The sequence below is a fragment of the Rhinolophus ferrumequinum genome, chromosome 14 (assembly GCF_004115265.2).
Source record: "Rhinolophus ferrumequinum isolate MPI-CBG mRhiFer1 chromosome 14, mRhiFer1_v1.p, whole genome shotgun sequence".
NCBI classification, from domain to species: domain Eukaryota; kingdom Metazoa; phylum Chordata; class Mammalia; order Chiroptera; family Rhinolophidae; genus Rhinolophus; species Rhinolophus ferrumequinum.
Window position 1 is genome coordinate 48,578,176 of NC_046297.1, and position 18,921 is coordinate 48,597,096.

Consider the following 18,921-nt stretch of genomic DNA (forward strand, 5'->3'; position numbering starts at 1 on the left):
TTATATTGCATTTGGAAGAGTGACATCTTTATGCTGTTTGAGTCTTCCTATTCAGGAGTATGGTATGTTTTTCCATGCAATTGTAGCCTCATTTTATGTTTGTCAGTAAATTTGCATTGTTTCCTTTATATGTTTATGCACGTTTTTCTTGTTGAATTTTTTTAGGTGTCATTTTTGCGAATAAGATTTTATTTTTCACTTAATTTCTAACTAGGAAGCAAAGATACTCACAAATACTTATACTTTTAAAAATTGAGATGTAATTGACATATAATGTTAGTTTCAGGTATTTTTAAAGTTATATCACGTGGATTTTTCTATGTATAAAATCATATTTTATATAAATAAAATTGCCTCTTCTTTACTCTTTTTCTCTCAGGAAAAAAAAATGTATGCAAATGAACCTCCTGCAAGGAAAGACTGTCAGGTGGGCAATTTTTGCCTGTTCTCTTTGCACTGTGCCCTGGGGGGGAGAGTCATAGGAGTGTTCCCACTTATTAACTACTGGTTCTTTTTTTTTTTACTACAGTCTTCCGAATCTCCTAGACACAAGCCTTGTTGGCTTTCAAAACTAGGTATTTTGAGGTCCCTTCCCTCAAGTGGGATTCTTGAAAGTTGGGGTTCTAAATGTGGGGTCTAAATACCTCCCTAGGGAGAAGCTGGGAGTTGGCACTGTGCTGGGGTAGGGTTTATTGTGAGAGTGTGTCTCAGCCTTTCCCACCCATTCAATGTGGGCATTTTCTCATTCACCCAATGTGTAGGCGTCACTCAGCTAGTTTCTGGATCTTCTATAGTGGTAATTGCTCTCTTTGTAACTGTACATTCAATGTGTCTGTGAGTACAGGGGAGTTCAAGGGGCCTCAATCTTGGTTGACCTCCCACTGATCACATTCTATAGGTTGCTTACATTTGTTCCATAGGGTAAGTATGTGGAAAAAAACCTATGGAGATTACCTGTTCCCTTGGCCATCTAACAATACTATATGAATTTTTGAAAAAGGTTGAGAAATTTTTTCCCCATCAACAGAATGCCAATATCCTTCATTAAAATGAGAGGCTTCATTAAAAGTAGATGTCATTGTTTTAATTCTAAACTTATGCAAATGAATTTTTCTAGTTAGATATCTTTCTGACTTTTCTGCTTTTTTTTATCTACTGACCAGGTTTTAACTAATAAGTAATATAGTTTCTTGATCCCAAGAAAAAGGAAACTGAAAAACACCATTGCAGAGTAATGTCATGTTGTACTAAAGGTTAACAAAATCTTAGCCCAGAATCTCAGTGGCTTAATACAATAAAGTTTTATTTCTTGTTCATGCAAAGTCAGATTTAGATTAGGCAACCCCCCAAGGCAACTCTTGTCCATACAGTGACTCAGATCCACTGATAGCTCCACCTTTGTGGTCCCAGCCAAAGGGGAAAAGAAATTGTGCAGAACGTACACTTGCTCTTAAGTGCCTCAGCCCTGCACTTTTGCATAATTCCCAGCCAGATTCCTTTGGTTAAAATCTATCACGAGGCCTCACCCGACTACAAGAAAACTGAGAAATGATTGCTGCTTGGGGGTCCAAAAGGAAAGATCTAGGTATGAGTAAGCACTAGAAGTCTCTGCTACATTCAGTTTTTCCAGGTGGTAGATAGATGTAGGAGAGACTAAACACGGGAGAAGCATGTATGATAGGGAAAAAGATTGAGAACATGTTTACATAATTAAAAAATGTAATGCAAGTACCTAAAACTTTAGTTATCCTATTTTATACAGTGAATCCTGAAAAAATACTTTTAATACTTATCTTGCTTTTCAGTTAAATGTCATGATTGTGCATTTGTGTGTAATACCTCTGTTCAAACATGTATTCTCTTACATCAAGAGAGCTGTTTCCAAAGTCTCTCAATAATTACAAGTTTTAAAAATCCTCGTTGTTGAAAATTACAAACCCAAGGACCTATAATTCACAGAATGCTAGTTTTGTTGTTCACTTGATTTCATTTATTAAATTTGAAAGAAATAAAGGAAAATTCTTTGTAGGGCTATTGAGATAATTATTTCATCATAAATGTAGGTGAAATTGGTAGGTGATATGGTAACCTGAAATTAAGTATCATTATCACATTTATGTGAAGAGTAGTTGCCAACGTTTTTAAGCATTGACTTATTTTAAATTCTTTTTACATGAAAACCATTTTCAAGGAGATTAGAAACCATTGGTAAGTTTCACTCTTGGAGTGTGCAACAAGGAAAAAAATTGAGAAGACCAAACCCCTTAATTATTACAAATTTTTCCTAATTGTCCCTTACATCTCCTGGTATTTTCTAAAACAAGAGGAAGGACACAATGTAAGCCTTGAATCCCAGCTTTTGGTCACTTTTAGTGACTACTTGAGCCTGGTTTTCCTCTCTGGATCTTCGTGACAGTCTCTTTACTGGTGCTTCCTCCTCTGGCCAGCATCGAAGGGTCAAGTGCCTCGAAGTCTCTTTCCTCCCCTTCTTGTACATTCTCTCTTTGGATCAGCCCATAAAGTTCCTTGGCACTAAATGCCATCTACACACTGATTTATCCCATAAATACTATATTTCTAGTCCTGATCATTTCCCTAAACTCCAGATTTTTATCCAGTTGCCTACTTGATATTTCCACATAGATAACTAACTGGCACCTCAAACTTAGTATGTGAAAAATGGATGTTTTTATTCTCCAGTTTTCCCCATCTCTATATGTCCTGTTGCTTAGGGTAAGAAACCTAGGAGACACATGGGTTTCCTTTTTTCCCTTCACCATTACCCACTACATCCGACTCATCAGGGAATCTTTGGGCTCTTCTGCCAAACTATGTTCAGAATCCAATCACTTCTCTTCTTCTTTACTGCCACCCACCAGCCCTAGTCTCGTTAATCTATATTCGATTATTGCAATAAGCTGGTCTCTCTGCTTCATTCTGAAAATCCACCTTCCACATAGCATCCTCAGTGAATAGGGCAAAGGAATCAGATCACATCACTCCCCTGCTTAAATCCTCCAAAGATTTTCCAAGCACTTAGACTAAAATCCAAGCTTTCTCCACAGCCTTCATGGCTCTTTATGACTTTGCCTTTGAATACTCCTGACCTCATATTGGTCCCATGGTCTTTCTGCCTACACTTGAGCAACTCTTCCCTTTTGTCTGTACTCTGATCATGCAGACCCTGTTTGTACCTTAGGACCTTTGCACTGGTTGTTTCCAGTGTCTGGCCTACTTCTTTCCCAGATCTTTATCTACCTATCATTAAGGTTTCATACCAAAGGCCACCTCCCCAGAGTGCCTTCCCTGACACTCCTGCCATTATCATACAACCTAGTTTGTCTCCATAGTAGAGGGGCTCAAAATAATATAAAACATTGGTCTAAAAATTGCCTAACAGCCAAAATGAATGAGGCAGAAAACAGGGGCACTGCAATCATTGTTTACATTTTGCTCTTAGAAGGCACTCAGTGCATACTCAATTTTCACAGGCTAAAATAGGAAATGGAAGCCAAATTCTAACGGAAGGGAAAGGTACCAAGATAACAGAGCGCAAATTGGTGACCTATGGGTCCCAGAAATATAATAAAGAAGCCAATAAGAGTAATCAAGTAATCATTTTAAAAGAATTTTCTTGGCTATGTTTAAAAAATAAGTCCACTGCATTAATTCATGGAGATTAGGACAAAGGAAAAGTCCACCACTGACACAAATTACAGCTAAAGGATAGCGAGGTCTTGATGTTGAAGAGAAAGAAGGTAAATGGAAAGTATGAGATTCTCCGATTAAAATGCAGGAGCTCTGGTATGTTAGAAGATAATGGTGCTACTTATTGCAGTGACGAAGTTGGAAAGGAGAGAACTTACACAGAAAAAAAATAATTTTGTGTTTTGAGTTTTTACTATTTCAGCTTTAGCTTTGGGCCATAAATAAATATTTTTTTAGAAAATAAGAGATAAAACTGGAATTAGAGTGACATATTAAAAGTGGAAATATAAACTTGGGACTTCTCTCCACACACAGGGTTGTTAAAATGGCAAAGGCATTTGGTACATTTATTGGATTCCTCCAGACGTGGAGTGTGAGAACTAAGTCAGAGTTAGAGGCATCCTCTCACAGAGTTCGCAAAGATACTCCACGAACCAACAAACTGTGTTCTGTATCAGGGGTCAGCAAACCCAGCCTAGCAGCTAAATCCAGACTGCCACCTACTTTTGTACAGATGGCAACCAAACACATTTTAAATGGTTGGGAAAAAATCCAAAGAATCATATATCACGACACATGAAAACTATCAAATTCACATTTAAGTGTGTATATAAAGTTTTATTGCAATACAGTCACACCCATTTATTTACATGCTGTCTATGGCCGCTTTTGTGCTATAATGACATGGTTGGGTAGTTGTGACTGAGATCATGTGGCCTGTAAAATCTAAAATATTTACTCTCTGTCCCTTTACAGAAGGAAATGTTTGTAACCCCTCTTCTCCAAAGCAGACGTAGGGAAGAAGGCCTGTGGCTGAGTCCTATAACTAAACTATCAAGAAGAGAAAAAGGAGCCAGTGGGAGAGACTCAAATACAAGTTAGATGTGCACCCAGACCACATGCTGCCATGGAAGCTGAGGTTATAAAGCCCAAGGAGGAGGCTAAGCCATTAGAGAATTTCAGAATACTACCAGGGGACTCATGTTGAGTTTCCTAGACGGGGATATGCATTTCTTTACGCACCAGTGACTATGTGCCCGGGAGTATGTGAAGCCATAGGACCAAATAAACATGGAACGTCTTCCTGAAACAAGATCTCACTCCAGGTTTTTGGGGTGATGTAGAGGATTGGGGGAATAATTTTGTATCTAAAAAGAAACAGCCATTTTACTGAGTAGAATGCAAACTTTGCATGAATTTTTACAGAAAATCAGGAGGATAAAGACATTTCAAATTTGAAATAAGGCTGCTTCCAGTTGTAATCCCAGAGTTATAAATTCATTTTTCTCTGTCTTTAAGGTTCTTTAGTGGAAAGGTGCGAGAAATACTGCATGGGACTTTCCAAAGAGTGTTTCTGAGAGAAGACAGTTATGGCCATCTAGGGCATGAAATTGACCTGGGAATCAAAAAGGTTATAACTCCCCTGTCCGTGCCCATCTGTTCGTGGTATTTCCTTGGAACACCTATATTGGGAAGGATTCTGAGACTTGTATTTATTTCAGCAGTGATTAGCAATGTGTTTTAATGCTGGGGGAGGTGGTACATAGCAGTTTGCTGTAATTATTCATTATAGATTAATATGGGGATCTAAATCTTTTTAAATAAAATTTATTGGGTTAACATTAGTCAATAACATTATATAAGTTTCAGATGTACAACTTTATAATACATCATCTGTATATTCCTTTGTATGTTCACCACCCAAATTCTAGTCTCCTTCCATTACCATATATTTGAACCCCCTTTACCCTCTTCATCCTCTCCTCCTTCTCTGGTAACCACCATACTGTTGTCTGTGTCTATGAGTTTGTTTCATTTGTTCAGTTGTTGCTTTTTGTTTTACATTCCACATATGGGTAAAATCTGCTATGGTTTTTGTCCTTTTCTGTCTTAGTGTGATACTCTCAAGATCATCCATGTTGTCGCAAATGGCAGTATTTCATTCTTTTCTTATGGCTGAGGAATATTCCATTGTGTATATGTACCACAACTTTATCCAATTGGTTGAAGAACACTTTTGGTTGTTGTCTTGGCCACCGTGAATAATGCTGCAGTGAACACAAGTGTACATATATCTTTACGGGTTAGTTTTCAATTTTTTCAGCCAGATACCCAGGAGAGGGACTACTGGGTCTATTCTTAATTTTTTAAGAAAATTCCATACTGTCTTTCACAGAGGCTGTACCAATTTACATTCCCAACAACCGTGTATAAGGGTTCCCTTTTCTCCACAGCCTCTCCAACACTTATTATTTTTTGTCTTATTCATAATAGCCATTCTAACAGCTGGGAGGTGGTATCTCCTTGTGAGTTTGATTTGCGATCCTTTATAGCTAGTGAAGTTGAGCACTTTTCATATATCTATTGACCATCTATCTGTATGTCTTCTTGGGAAATGTGTCTGTTCAGGTTCTCTGCCCATTTTTTAATTGGATTGTTTGGCTTTTTGTTGTTGAGTTTTATGAGTTCTTTATATTATTTTGGATATTAGCCCCTTATTGGACGTATCACTTGCAAATCTCCCATTGAGTCAGTTGCTTTTTTGTTTTGCTGATGATTTCTTTTGCTATGCAGAAGGTTTTTAGTTTTATGTAGTCTTATTCTTTCTTTTCTTTTTTTTTTTTTTTTTTTTTTTGCTTTAAGTTCCCTTTCCTTTGTGGTCAAGTTCACAAAAATCGCTTTGTGACCAAGGTCCCTAAGTTTAGTACCTATGTTTTCTTCTATATATTTTATTATTTCAGGTCGTCTAGGTGTCTTTAATCCATTTTCTTCTTTTTTTAATATTGACTTAATCCTTTAAAAATAATAAATCTATTCCATTTAACAGATAACATAAAAATAAAAAATAGCTATATTTTCAAAAAATTTTGTTTCAAGAAGAGTAGATTCTTTTACATTTTTTACAAATCTCTTTAATGGCTCTCTGACTTAATACACAGATAGAGTCTTATTTTAATCCATTTTCAATAAATGGGAAAATTGAAAGCCTCATGCAAAAAGAATGAAACTATACTCTCTGATGCCATATATAAAAATTAACTCAAAATGTCTAAATCTTTTTTACCTTTTTCAGATTGTTCAACTCTGAATAGATTTAATGTTTACCACCTATTTTCAAAGCCATAGTTTCCATTATAGCTCTGCCTTCATGATTCAAGGGGTATCAACTAATATGTTTACCATAAAGGAAACCTTGATGATTCTACAATAACGATCATGCCAATCTATTTCATCTTTTCATGATCTCCACAAGATACACAGGTGGAGAGGCACTGTATTCCATGTGAAAAGGTTTAATAATTTATTTCACAAGGAGCAGGATGGTACTTAAACAAGAGAATAGCAGAATAAATATATTAACAGAAAAATAAATGGTAGACATTTAAATGAAAAGTTGGAGTAAAACTGGGACAAGAATATTTAGGATAGTATTGGAACAGTTCAGAAGAAGAGAGGACCAAACAGGCTTAGGACAATGAAAGTGAAGAGCTGGGGAGAAATTCAACAGAGCTTTCTCAGGCAGACTCACTAGAATCTAGTAATAGATTAGTTATAGGGAACACTGAGAGTAAATGATGAATACTGGTTTCTTTGCTTAACAAACCTGGTAGGTAGAGATAGTAACTATTAAATGAGAAAGGCAGGTAGAGGAATTGTTTGGGGGGGCAGATATTAGTGATTATGCTGATCACTTGCTTCTTTGCTCTTGCCTTCCCCTGAGTTTCTCAGCATCAGATGCTGGTGGGAGACTGGAGGTTGAAAAGTGGAGAGAAGTCAGGGTATTTCTTCCTCTCTCACTTTGCCTCAGGTAACATCTCTCATTGTGACCAGATCTTTTCCAAGATTTCAGCTCCCACCAGACAAGCTTTCTGTCTTTGGTTCCAGTTTCTTCAGTGGTCATAGATCTAACTTCAGCTCTAATTCTAGGGGTGGCATGCCTTCTGGATTCTGGAAACTTCACCTCTTCCTGTTATTCCTCTTGTTCTATCGGTGACAGTGGCTTTCCGCTGTTGCTAGTCTCTGGGTTGTCTTGCCATCCCCCGGCTAGCTTCTTGTCTCATTTATCACCAGTGAAAACAATTCCCAGTGTTAAATTCCCTAGACTAGTTTATGTCCTTGACTGGACCCTGACTGATATAGTAATAAATTCAAGTTTAAATAGATTGTGCTTGAGATAAGTGTGGGTCTCCTTGATCAAGATATTTGGAAGAAGCTTGGAAATAGTTACCAAAGACCTGGTGGCAGGGATTGGTTTGGCAGGTAACAACATGCAAGTGGTATCTGAAGCCACAAAGTTAGATTTCCCAGGTGGGGTGAGGAGATGAAAAGATTAAACCAAAAAGATTAAATAGTGGGCTAACCCCTGAAATGTCAATATTTTTACTTTGGGCCAAGAAAGAGAAGATGACTGAAAAGAAATAGCCAGAGAAGTAGGGAACTCAGGTTAGGAATGTCGCAGAAGCCAAATGAGAAACAAAATTCCTAAAGGAAAGGGAACAGTAGAGTCAAACTCAGTGGACATAGCAGATAGGACACATACAAAAGGTTTGAGGTAATAAGACAAACTTTTTCCTTGCATTTAGGAGAACGTCATTGCTGTTTGTGTCAGAACAATTGCAATACAGTGGTGGGGAAGAAACAAGATTATGGATGAGTTAAGATGAGAATGGGAGAAAGTTGAAGCCACCAATGAATGTAAGTGACTTTTTCAGGATATTGGACAATAAAGACCTTGAAAGAAAGAATACCTTAAGTCGGAGGGAGAGGAAGGGTCGAAGAGACCAAAGGCATGGATACTGAAGATCCCAAAAAAGCAAGAGGGAATGGGATCAGATGTATAAGTGGAACAGTTATCCCTCTTGAAAGAAGAGGGAGGACACTGAGGTTGGTCAAGATACAGATGCATTTTTAGGGTTTCTAATTCTGCCTTTTCTAACATGGTGTTATCAAGTAGTAGCCACTGTGTACAAACTTCTCTAAAATGAACAGAAGTATTATTTATTTTTATTTCTCTCATCTACTCACAGCTCCCCTTTAAAGAAAAGGAAAAAAAAGTTGGAGATGGAATCACATATCACCTTTATAGAAATCACATACTTAAGGCTGAGTATTAGTTTTTCTCCGAATGTCTCTAGCAAAACGTGAACATTCCATTTACAGTGACTGATATTAGCATCTTGAAAAAGAACAAAGACATATTCATGAATGGGCTTTTCCTAAGTGCTGATCTGTCAAATTTTCATTTCTCATCATGAGGACATGTAAAACTTATTCTTAGCAACTTTCAAATACCGTGTTTCCCCGAAAATAAGACCTAACCGGATAAAAAGCCCTAGCATGATTTTTCAAGCTGACATCCCCTAAACATAAGCCCTAATGCATCTTTTGGGGCAAAAATTAATATAAGACCCGGTCTTATTTTGGGGGAAACGTGGTATGTAATACACTCAACATGCTGTATAGTATTAGATTCCCATGATTTATTTATAACTGCAAGTTTGTACCTTTTGATCATCTTCTCCCATTTCACCCTTTCCCCACTCAAACTTCTTAATTGAGAAAGTCGATGTTAAGCTACCTGAAAATATTGGGAGGAAAACCAATTTCATATGTCCTATTTATATACATTGTATCGCGTATAGGAATGGTATAGCTATTTATGGAAAACCACCAGATCTTCTTTGTATAACTATCCTGAAGCTGTAAATTACACTACAATATGTGTCCGCTGTAGCTGTAAATCAATTCCCATAAGAATAGAAGTTTGAGCAAATAATGTCCAGGCATCAGGCAACAGATTGAAGGGAACTGCTGTTTTCAGACATATATTCTATTTTGTTGATAAAGAGAAATGAATATTTTTAAAATAAAATAGCCAAGGACAGTGGTAATTAAAAGTAATAGGTAATAACCTGTGTAATGCTTAGTATATATCATGCTGTGTTGACCATATTTTATACATTTTACCTGGCTTAATCCTTAAAACATATTTTACTAATGTATACATGTTTTACTTAATTTAGTCCTTAAAACACAGCCCTCTATGTGGATAATATTGTTACTTCCATTTTACAGATGAGAAAACTGAGACCTGGAGAGGTTCAGTAATTTGCCTCCAGGGTATTCTGAGTCTGGACTGGAACTCAGGTCGTTTTAACCACTCTACTATAGTGTAATTCACAGCTAAACTGGTGAATACCTTACTAGATGTAGTTACTAACATAGGTTTTAAAAAACTTTTGTCTGATTTTTTTTTTTAAAGACCATCATTTGGGGGTAGCACTTTAAAGTTGCTTTTTTCCCTAAATATATCTCTAAAGAAAAAATGTCCACAAATACTTTTGAAGTTTTTTAATGCATGAAAAGAACATCCCAGAAACAGAACAGGTATTGATGTATTACCGATAAAGAGCCTCCTCCCTGCTTAGTAAATAGATGTGAAAGGAAGTGAACACTTTAGGATTAAATGTGAACCCTAAAGTGGAATACATTTATATATGGCTTATCTCATAGCAATAATATTTTCAAAACAATGTATATGACATTTATAGTTATTGATAAGATGCTTTTGACTCAAAAGTTAACCAAAATGCTAAAGAGGTAGTTTTGCCAATGCAAGGTGAAAACAAGGCTTTATACCTTGCTTTGGTTTCCCCTCGCCACAAAAAACTGGCAACTATTTCTTTTTGTTCTAATTTTCTGGATCAGCCAGGAAGAGAATGATGCTTTTAGAAGTAGTCAATTGAAAACCCTTTAAGAACTGATTCCCCAAAGGGGACAACGATGGTTTTGAAACAGCTGCTCCGGAAGTCCCCTGGTGACCTGGTGAGTTTCCATAGTGTTCCTCTCTGTCTCGGACATGAAGGAGACCTCACCAGCAGTTGTAGGAATTCATCCTGTTGTCTCAAATTCTATGCATGGTCTCATGTAACTTCTGCCCTTACCCAAGAATACGGGTAGGTACCTGTCATTGTCACTCGGGGACTGCTTTCAATAGTCCATAGACGTATACTGAAGTTTGAAGTGAAAGCCTGAAAACTTCTCTAGCTGGCCTGTGAAATCGCATGATGAGCACTACAAGTGGCTGCGTATCCTTCCTCATGTGTTTTCAGTTGTGTTTCCTAAAGCCGTCACATCTTAGACTCAAAGGGAGTTGGGGCTTCTGACTGCCAGACGCCACATGCTGCTTTATCTGTGTGAGGAGACATGGCACGGGGAAGGTCTACCGATATTCAAAGTCTTTGACACCGGTCATTTGACCCTATGTACAAACTAGCTTATCCTATCGTTACAATGAGAAACAAGCCCACAAAGAAAAGTAAAGTTCTAAGGGGGCAACAAAACATTTGTCAATTCGCAAAACTAGAACAGTCATTTACCGGACAATGGTTAGGAACCACTAAAAACAAAGTGACATCATATTAATCAGGTATGACTTGTTACACAGAAGAGAGCATAAATATACAGGAAGTAAGAGGTTTATACGTAGCCCCAGCAGAATATGTACATAGTTGAGCCGCTGTGAAACTGAGCAGGAATTCCTGTAGAATAGCCCCAGCTAAAAGCAGTTTCATCACACAACAGTTTGAAGGTAACAGATGCTGAGAACAACATGTGGTAACACTAAGCAGATAACCACATACATTTATCCTTGACAGTGCACAATGTGAGAAATACAGGGCACAAGTGAAATAGCACTTTGCCTGCCGAGCATCTTCTTTCCCATAAATATGCACACGTCCCTTCTCCAATGGTGGTCTGCAGCCTCACACCTCTTGCCTCTCCGTGGTGGTGCCAGGATCTCTTGGCACATACCAGCCAAGTCCCATGCTGTACACTAACTCCTGCTTCCATTGATTCAGGTCATAAAGCTCCCCGCTTCACAGTCTCCAGATGCAAATCAAAGCATAAATAACAGAGACCACACTCGTGGTTCCTCCTTTCACAATGTTACTGGGAACAGATACTGGTCAGAGCAGCACAAATACCGCACACCAGTGTCCGGGAGTGGAGAGTAGCTTTGTGCACGTTTGCAAAAACAAAAACCCCCCAAATCCACCCTAGGTGTCTGATTTTACTGGTTAGCCCTGTCGGTGGCTAGGAAGACACTGTGTTGCTCCTGGGCTCTGTCTATCAGCTTTCTCTTCTTCTTCTTGTTCTTCCTCTCCTTGGGCTTTGGTGCTCTCTTCCCTACAATGAAGGAGAGAGAAAGAAATAAAGACATGTCAGAAAAGGCTCTTTCTCGAGGAAAGAAAACATAAAACATTAAGAGTTTTACACAAAGCCCATCTGGAAAACATCACCTATGGAAAAAGCAGCCTCAAAGAGAAAATTGTTCACATTAATTTTGATGGAATAATAATAATTTACTAAATTGGATATGCTGTCTAAAACAGAGACTGATCTTCCTGTTACAGGGAACTGGCATATTTAAAAACCTCCCAGCGGCCTGATCAGTCTTGCAAATATCATCCTGCCACAAAAATTCCATTTTTCCCCTCCTACCTTTAACAATGCTACCCTTCACTAGACATCTTTACATCTTTCTACTGCTCCACATGTCAGTGGGTCAAAAGAAAATAAGCATCTATCTACAGTAAATATACCAGAAGTTTCAAACTCCCCTTTCCCTGCCCTATGGGAGAAACAAATGTCTTGCTTTTAACATTATTCCTTCCATGTTCTCCAAAGCCCAATATATGAAATGACATATGTAGAATACTTCTTTATTTTCTATAAAAATTCATGAGGACATCATTCATTATGTGGCTTACAGCTTCTTATAGAAATCCCCTAGACAATTTGTTCTTATGATTAACTGAGAGCAAGAAAAACGCTTGTTTTTGAAGAACTGGTGGTATGTGTCATACTATCAGAAAATCACACCATGTTATCCTATTTCTCCTCTTCGCTTTAGTCACTAGGAAGCTCAGGCCACAAGCTAAATAGTTGAGGTTTTCTTCTATCAGGAGCTTTACGAGACAGTTTTCCCTTTGCCTCTGCTGTATTTTACTTCTTACATCTTTTGGTTATGGATTATAGGCTTTATAAGATAGAGGCACTTCTTTGCAAGTATGTATACATAAGATTGTAAGAAAAAAAATAAGGAACATAGACATTTTGCTTTATATCCACTGTTTTCTTTGGGTTCTAAACACATAGGATAAACACAGAGGAATCACTGGATTTTTAGAACAGAAAATAGCTTTAACGATCACCTGCATTTTACAGAAATGTACATGCACTGTACACCTTTAGTACAGTATCTCACAGGAAGAGAAAACTTAACTTTTGTTGAACTATACAATAAAGTCAGAAGTACGGCAGGTAGGAGAAGAAGACGGTAGGGTTCTTATCTGTTGAGGAAAAACCTTTTATCACAAAAAAAGGTAAAGAATAACTTATTTTTAATAGGACACTACAGTAAAATAATCAGAATATGATCATGCCCTCATATTAAATTATGAAGGTCCTTGAAGTTAACTTCTGGTTCTCATTAAATTCTGGCATTAATGTTATAATGGCATTTTGCCATCTTTAAACATAGTTAATCCTACCCAATGAAACTTTAGTCCAAGCCATCATTAATCAAAAAAACTGTAAAGTTACAACTATTTCGTAACTCTATATCTAACGATGAGACACACCTAATGAAGGCAGAGAGATGAAATACTTAACACAAAAATAGCATATTTAAAAAGAAGCTTCAATTATAAAGTTTTACGATGGTTTTCTTAGTTCTGTATTTTCTCTAAACAAACAAAAATCCTTTAAAAAATCATTGCTGACTACATTGTAAAAATTAATTTGGTTTATGTTTCATTTCTTTAAAGGCTGGAGTTTCTTTTAAAAGCAAATTGAAATTAAGTGAATGGAAAATAATGCCAACATTCCTTGATTTTAAAATGTATTCTGTGAAGATAAAAATATACTGAATATGTTATTTAAAGAAAGCTTTTCACAGTCACCATTTCAATTCTTCATACAAATGATGTAGTTGAAAGTTAAATGTGTACTACTTTCACTAACAGCAAATCTAAGCTAAATTACTGGAAACTCATTTTAAGAAAGGGTCAATTTCATGTCATGTACCTAATATATTATTCTGATGTAATTGTCAATATCAAATGGTCTTTGGCTTTGCTGGCTGATATAATATTGTGTGATAGGGACGTTATTTAATATTTGCACAAAACCGTTCGTATTGCAGCCAAAAACTCAGCAATGTTTCTGAAAACTTATTTATATAAAATAAATTTTCAAATTACATGATTATTCCATTGGCAATAAGTAATATGGTACTGGTTCCAACTAGAGATGTTTTGGGAGACCTAATTACAACCCTAAAACTTTTCCTCAGCAGTCTCATTTGAATGGCAGCTCTGTGCTATTGGTTCATTGCTTGGTTTTGTTTCTGGTCAGCCCTGTTTCTCATGTAGGATGTATTGCAAATACCAAAGAATTAAGATGGTTAGCCAAGATGTGACCACAGATAGGCCTAAATTAACTGAAAATATTTTATGGTCCATAGTAGGTTGTTATGACTTTAAGCCCAACTCAAAGTAATAAAAGACTATTAAAACATGTCCTACCATGAGGTATAAAAAGGGTCTTGCATATATTTTCTACTGAACTCGAAGATTTTCAAACATAAGAAATTAATCAGCAAGATTAAGTCTAACAAAAAATATATATCCCTCTTCTTATGTATATACTCAGGATGCCAAAAAAAATGTATACACCTGACTCGTATTCATCTTTTGTTATTCGTATATATTGAGCATTACAATTTTAATACAGTTTTTTCCTTTCTTAAAATGTGTAAACATTTTTTAGCACACCCTCTGTATTTGAAAATAAATCATATTAATGTTTACACGTAATTCCTTTACATCTGTGGATATGAGATTAGATTCAAAGAATGACTTCTAGACTTTCAGGTTGTTTCACATTTTCAAGAACATTCGCCTTGTACAGGAAGCATTTAAAGGCACATATAATGCCAGTCACCCAAAGAGTAATTCATCTCATGATTTAACTCTCTTGCTTTTTAGTTCAGGAGAGAAGACTTGGAAAACAGCCTCCCCAAAATTGGTAGAAATTGACAGAAAAGGTTTGAATTTTATGAGATTATCAGCCTCTAGGTATGTCCAATCATAGCAACAAACTTGGCATATCTTTGTCCTGAGTGCTTTCAGAATGGAGTGGCCTTGACAAATTACTATTGAGTGAATGAATCTCTGCATGATCCGGCAGAATTTGATCTACAAAGGAAATCTTTTCAGCACTGTTGTGTGGATGCAAGAAGACAACTGGCCCAGGTATTGCAGTTTTTAAAGAAAGCAATGTGGTTTAATAGAGAAAGGCCTCCTGTGGGAGGAAGGAAACCTGGTTGGTAGGCAGTATCTGGAAAGATAATATACTTGTGACTGTTAGTTTCTACATTTATAGAATGAAGATGCTACATCATCTACCACTAGAAAGTTATGAGACACCATGTGCAAAGATTGTGTTCCTAGGCTGAAAGGAAGATGTGTAAAACACCACTAGCAAGACAAGATTATCATCAAAATGAACAGAGTTAGAAAGGTATTATCAAAGCCACATTCTAACCAACATAATTACACTGACTTGCACACATGTGGAAATGGTCCAACAGGATAACCTATCAACTCTTCTACAGAGAAAGGTGAACAGTCCCTTATGGAAATACTCCTAACATCCAGCTGTAGATTACTGCTATTAGAATCAGAAATACGATAGATTATTTTGAACCAAGATATCAGGCAGACTCACAAATTACATGAAGCTGTGAAAATACTGACTCCACTGCCAGTCAGACATGAGTTTCATTCTTTCATAAGCTCCCAAATGCTAGGACGTTCTTCAAATGTTTTTTTTCTCTTACTAGGTGTAGGTAAGAGTCTTTTCATCATTGGAATAATGGTTCTTGTACATCCCTCGGTAAGGCACGAAGATTGTCAAGATTTCGATAACGATTACTAAGTGTTTTGAGGAAGACTTTCTAATGGTAAATACAGCAAAAGAAAATTGAAGAAAAAATTCAGTAGCTGTGACTAAGAAAAAAGATAAAAGCATGTCTCTTTCTACACACACGCGCGCGCGCGCGCACACACACACACACACACACACACTGGGGAAAGTAAGACACATTGTGACAAACGTAATTAACTGTAATTGCCATTGTTATAGCCACAGCTGTGATGACAAAGGTAATCACCTGAAAAAAAGGACCAATTTCTATTAAGTTTCCATGCTAAGTATGTGATGCTAACTTGAAACCTGGACTTCACTATATTTATGAAATTCATCATGAAGACTCAGGGATCACCTCAAAAAAATTCAGTCATCCTTCAAAGCAACTAAAACTGAGGGACAAGAAGCCTGTGTAACCACCACCTGGTGTATCTTGTCATATGTTAGAGGACATGCGGGAGGCAGAGCAGAAAAGGTTGTTTCCATACCTAAAGTCACAAGGACTCAGTTATAGACAATGAATAGCAACCGGGCTATTACTTTCTCTCCTATGGGCAACTTGCGTTTGCCCGAGACTGAGTAGCAACAGAAATTTATTTATTTAAGAGTGATTGATGATTCTCTGGAAAAACGCCAGCTGGTTCCTAAAATATTTTAAAAGCTCATAAAAATAGACAAAAGACCTAAGTACATGGAAATAAAAATAGCTAATAAATATATTTAAGGAAATAAAAATCGCTAATAAATATATTTAAACAATCAAATCTCACAATTAAAAACACCAACAAAATGAGTTGCCCCTGCAAAGATTCTTAAAAGTGAAAATATGTAAAGCTAGTTAGAATGGGGTGTGACAGGCATCAGGATGCAGTTGGAGAATATAAAATTAATACGCAAAGCCTTTCTGAAAAGCCATTTGGCAATGTGTAAAAAGAGCATTAAAATATTCATAATTTGTAACAGGTCTAGGAATATATCTTAGAAAAATAATCTAAACTTGTACAGAGATTTATGCACAAAGATGTTTACCATAACTCTGAAAAGTGTGTAAATTACCGAAATGTCCCACTACAATTTTTCATGACCTCTCCTTTTTTATCATTACTGAAGCAATGAAGTATGTTTTCAACTATGAAGAAGCATTTTTTATTTGAAGGCCACAGCAATTAAATTTATGTCCAAGAATAACTGCATGTCCCTAAAACATAAATAGATATAAGAAAAAACCTGTAAGACAAAAGCCTTCCTACTGTGGTGGTAAGCAGATTCTTTAGTGGAGGAGCCAATCATAATTGAATCTAAGATATAAAAACTTAAGAACTACTGACATAAACACTTCAGATGTTAAGAATACAAAAAGAGACTCATAGAAATGCAAACCAAAGGGATGGTTGCTGGGGGCATGGAGGGATGAGTGAAAAAAGTGAAGAGTCGATAATAGAGTAGTAAGTTTGCATGGTGACAGATGAATACTAGAGTTATTGCGATGATCACATTGTAAGGTATAAAAATGTCAAATCACTACATTGTTCACCTGAAACTAATTAATATAGTATACCAACGATAGTTAAATTAAAAATAACAGGTGTTAGTTCATGAAACTTATCTAGAAAGGAGTCCAAGTAGGAAGATATGATGAGCATGACTGGGATCAACCACAGTATATTCTATAGCCTGAGATAAAAGTCGTCCCACTGTCCATCATACTGCAGAATAACAGACACTGATGGTTATTTATTTACATCAATTGAGAGTCAGAGGAGAAAGTTAGGTAGAATGAGTAAAGCAAATGAATCCAATTTTGGCTCCTTATTTATAATACAATGTTCCTTAATTAGCATTTTTAGTAACACTTATTTTTTTTGGGGGGGTGGGGGGAAAGAGAATAACACCCTTTTCACAAAGAAACATGTCACAGAGAGACAGATGTCTTTGGAAAACACAGGCATATCCTTCAATGGTTGTTTGATAACTTCTAATTTTCTTTGAAGAAAAAATAATCTAGAGACAAAACATTTTAAAGTGTTGAAAAAGCAAGTTACCTACAAAGAGACTTTACTGGGCATCTTGAATTATAAGTCATAACCTGAAAAAGTTTCAAAATGGTCACTTAGTCATTTCTTTAAAAAAGTGTATGTGCTTTAAAAATCTACAGTCTGGAGATAACTTACAAGTAGTTTTTCATCTTAGAAGCCTATTGGTGGAGAGTGACAATCATCCAAAATCAAAAATAACAGACAAAATGCACTTCTCTAAACTAACAAATATTAAAATCATTCAAAATTCAGAATAATTACTAGTATACAGATTTATACTAACTTGTAAAAATTAATTCAATAAGTCAGTTCTGACTGTCTTACTGTTCTAGCTGTAAAAGTTTGCTGTATTTTTATTGTAGAAAGAATAGTATGAAATGACATACTTTGTCTTTAAAACCTCTCAACTTTTTTTACATACCATTTTATTAGGCGTGGCGTCTGTTACCGATTTTGTTAAAAGGCAGTCCGTTTGGCTTTAATATTTTGTTTCACATTTAAAATAACAAAGTCGGAAGCAAAGCTAATCTGAAGATAACTTGAACCTTTATAAATTAATTAGACCAACACTAAGGTTTCCTGCACTTTTCAAAATTTCCTGATTTTATAGCCTTGAAGCAAATGTTCTTCAGGCATGTAACACGACTTCTAAAGGAGCAACAAGACGTTCTCCAAGCCCCTCCCAGCTCACTTGAAGTGATAAGGACTGCACAAAAGTAATTTGAATAAGATTTTGGGTTTGTTCCATATAATGTTGGTCACTCTAGTTGATTTGTTTAACTTAAGCTCTTAGACATCTGGTACCTCGCACAGAAAACATATAAAATCTGTCCAAAGATAAAATTCTACGGAGTTTAAGATAGGCGAGATAAATAAACTAGAAGAGGTGGTTTTAAAAATATCCAAAGTTCTCTTTATAAATACTTTAGGTTCATTGTAAAGGACAAAAAGTTTCAGGGTAGTGAAAACAAATAATACTGCCTGCGAGTTCCCATGTGTGAGAAAATAAATTCATTGTTCTACCACAAGGGGGCAATAATTCACTTTTACTGTAAAAGGATCTGGTTTAAAAAAATGTACATGGGAGCTTTGGGGGCTCTAACATCTTACATACTTTCTTTTAATCCCAATTGGAGGCCTTTTTTTTCTTTCTAGACAAGGTTAAGCTCTGTAGTAAACC

The 18,921-nt window shown here is 36.3% G+C and overlaps 1 protein-coding gene across 4 annotated transcripts in view; it reads right to left on the reverse strand.

Annotated features, from left to right (window-relative positions):
• Nucleotides 1-10,545: 10,545 nt before the first annotated feature.
• Nucleotides 10,546-18,921, reverse strand: part of RSPO2 (R-spondin 2) — a 155,307-nt gene continuing 146,931 nt past the window's right edge. For all 4 annotated transcript variants that reach the window (XM_033125753.1, XM_033125751.1, XM_033125754.1 and 1 more), the window contains one exon: nucleotides 10,546-11,898. In XM_033125753.1, the coding sequence (XP_032981644.1) occupies nucleotides 11,783-11,898 (116 nt within the window). In that variant the 3' untranslated portion in view covers nucleotides 10,546-11,782. The remainder of the gene's footprint in view (nucleotides 11,899-18,921) is intronic.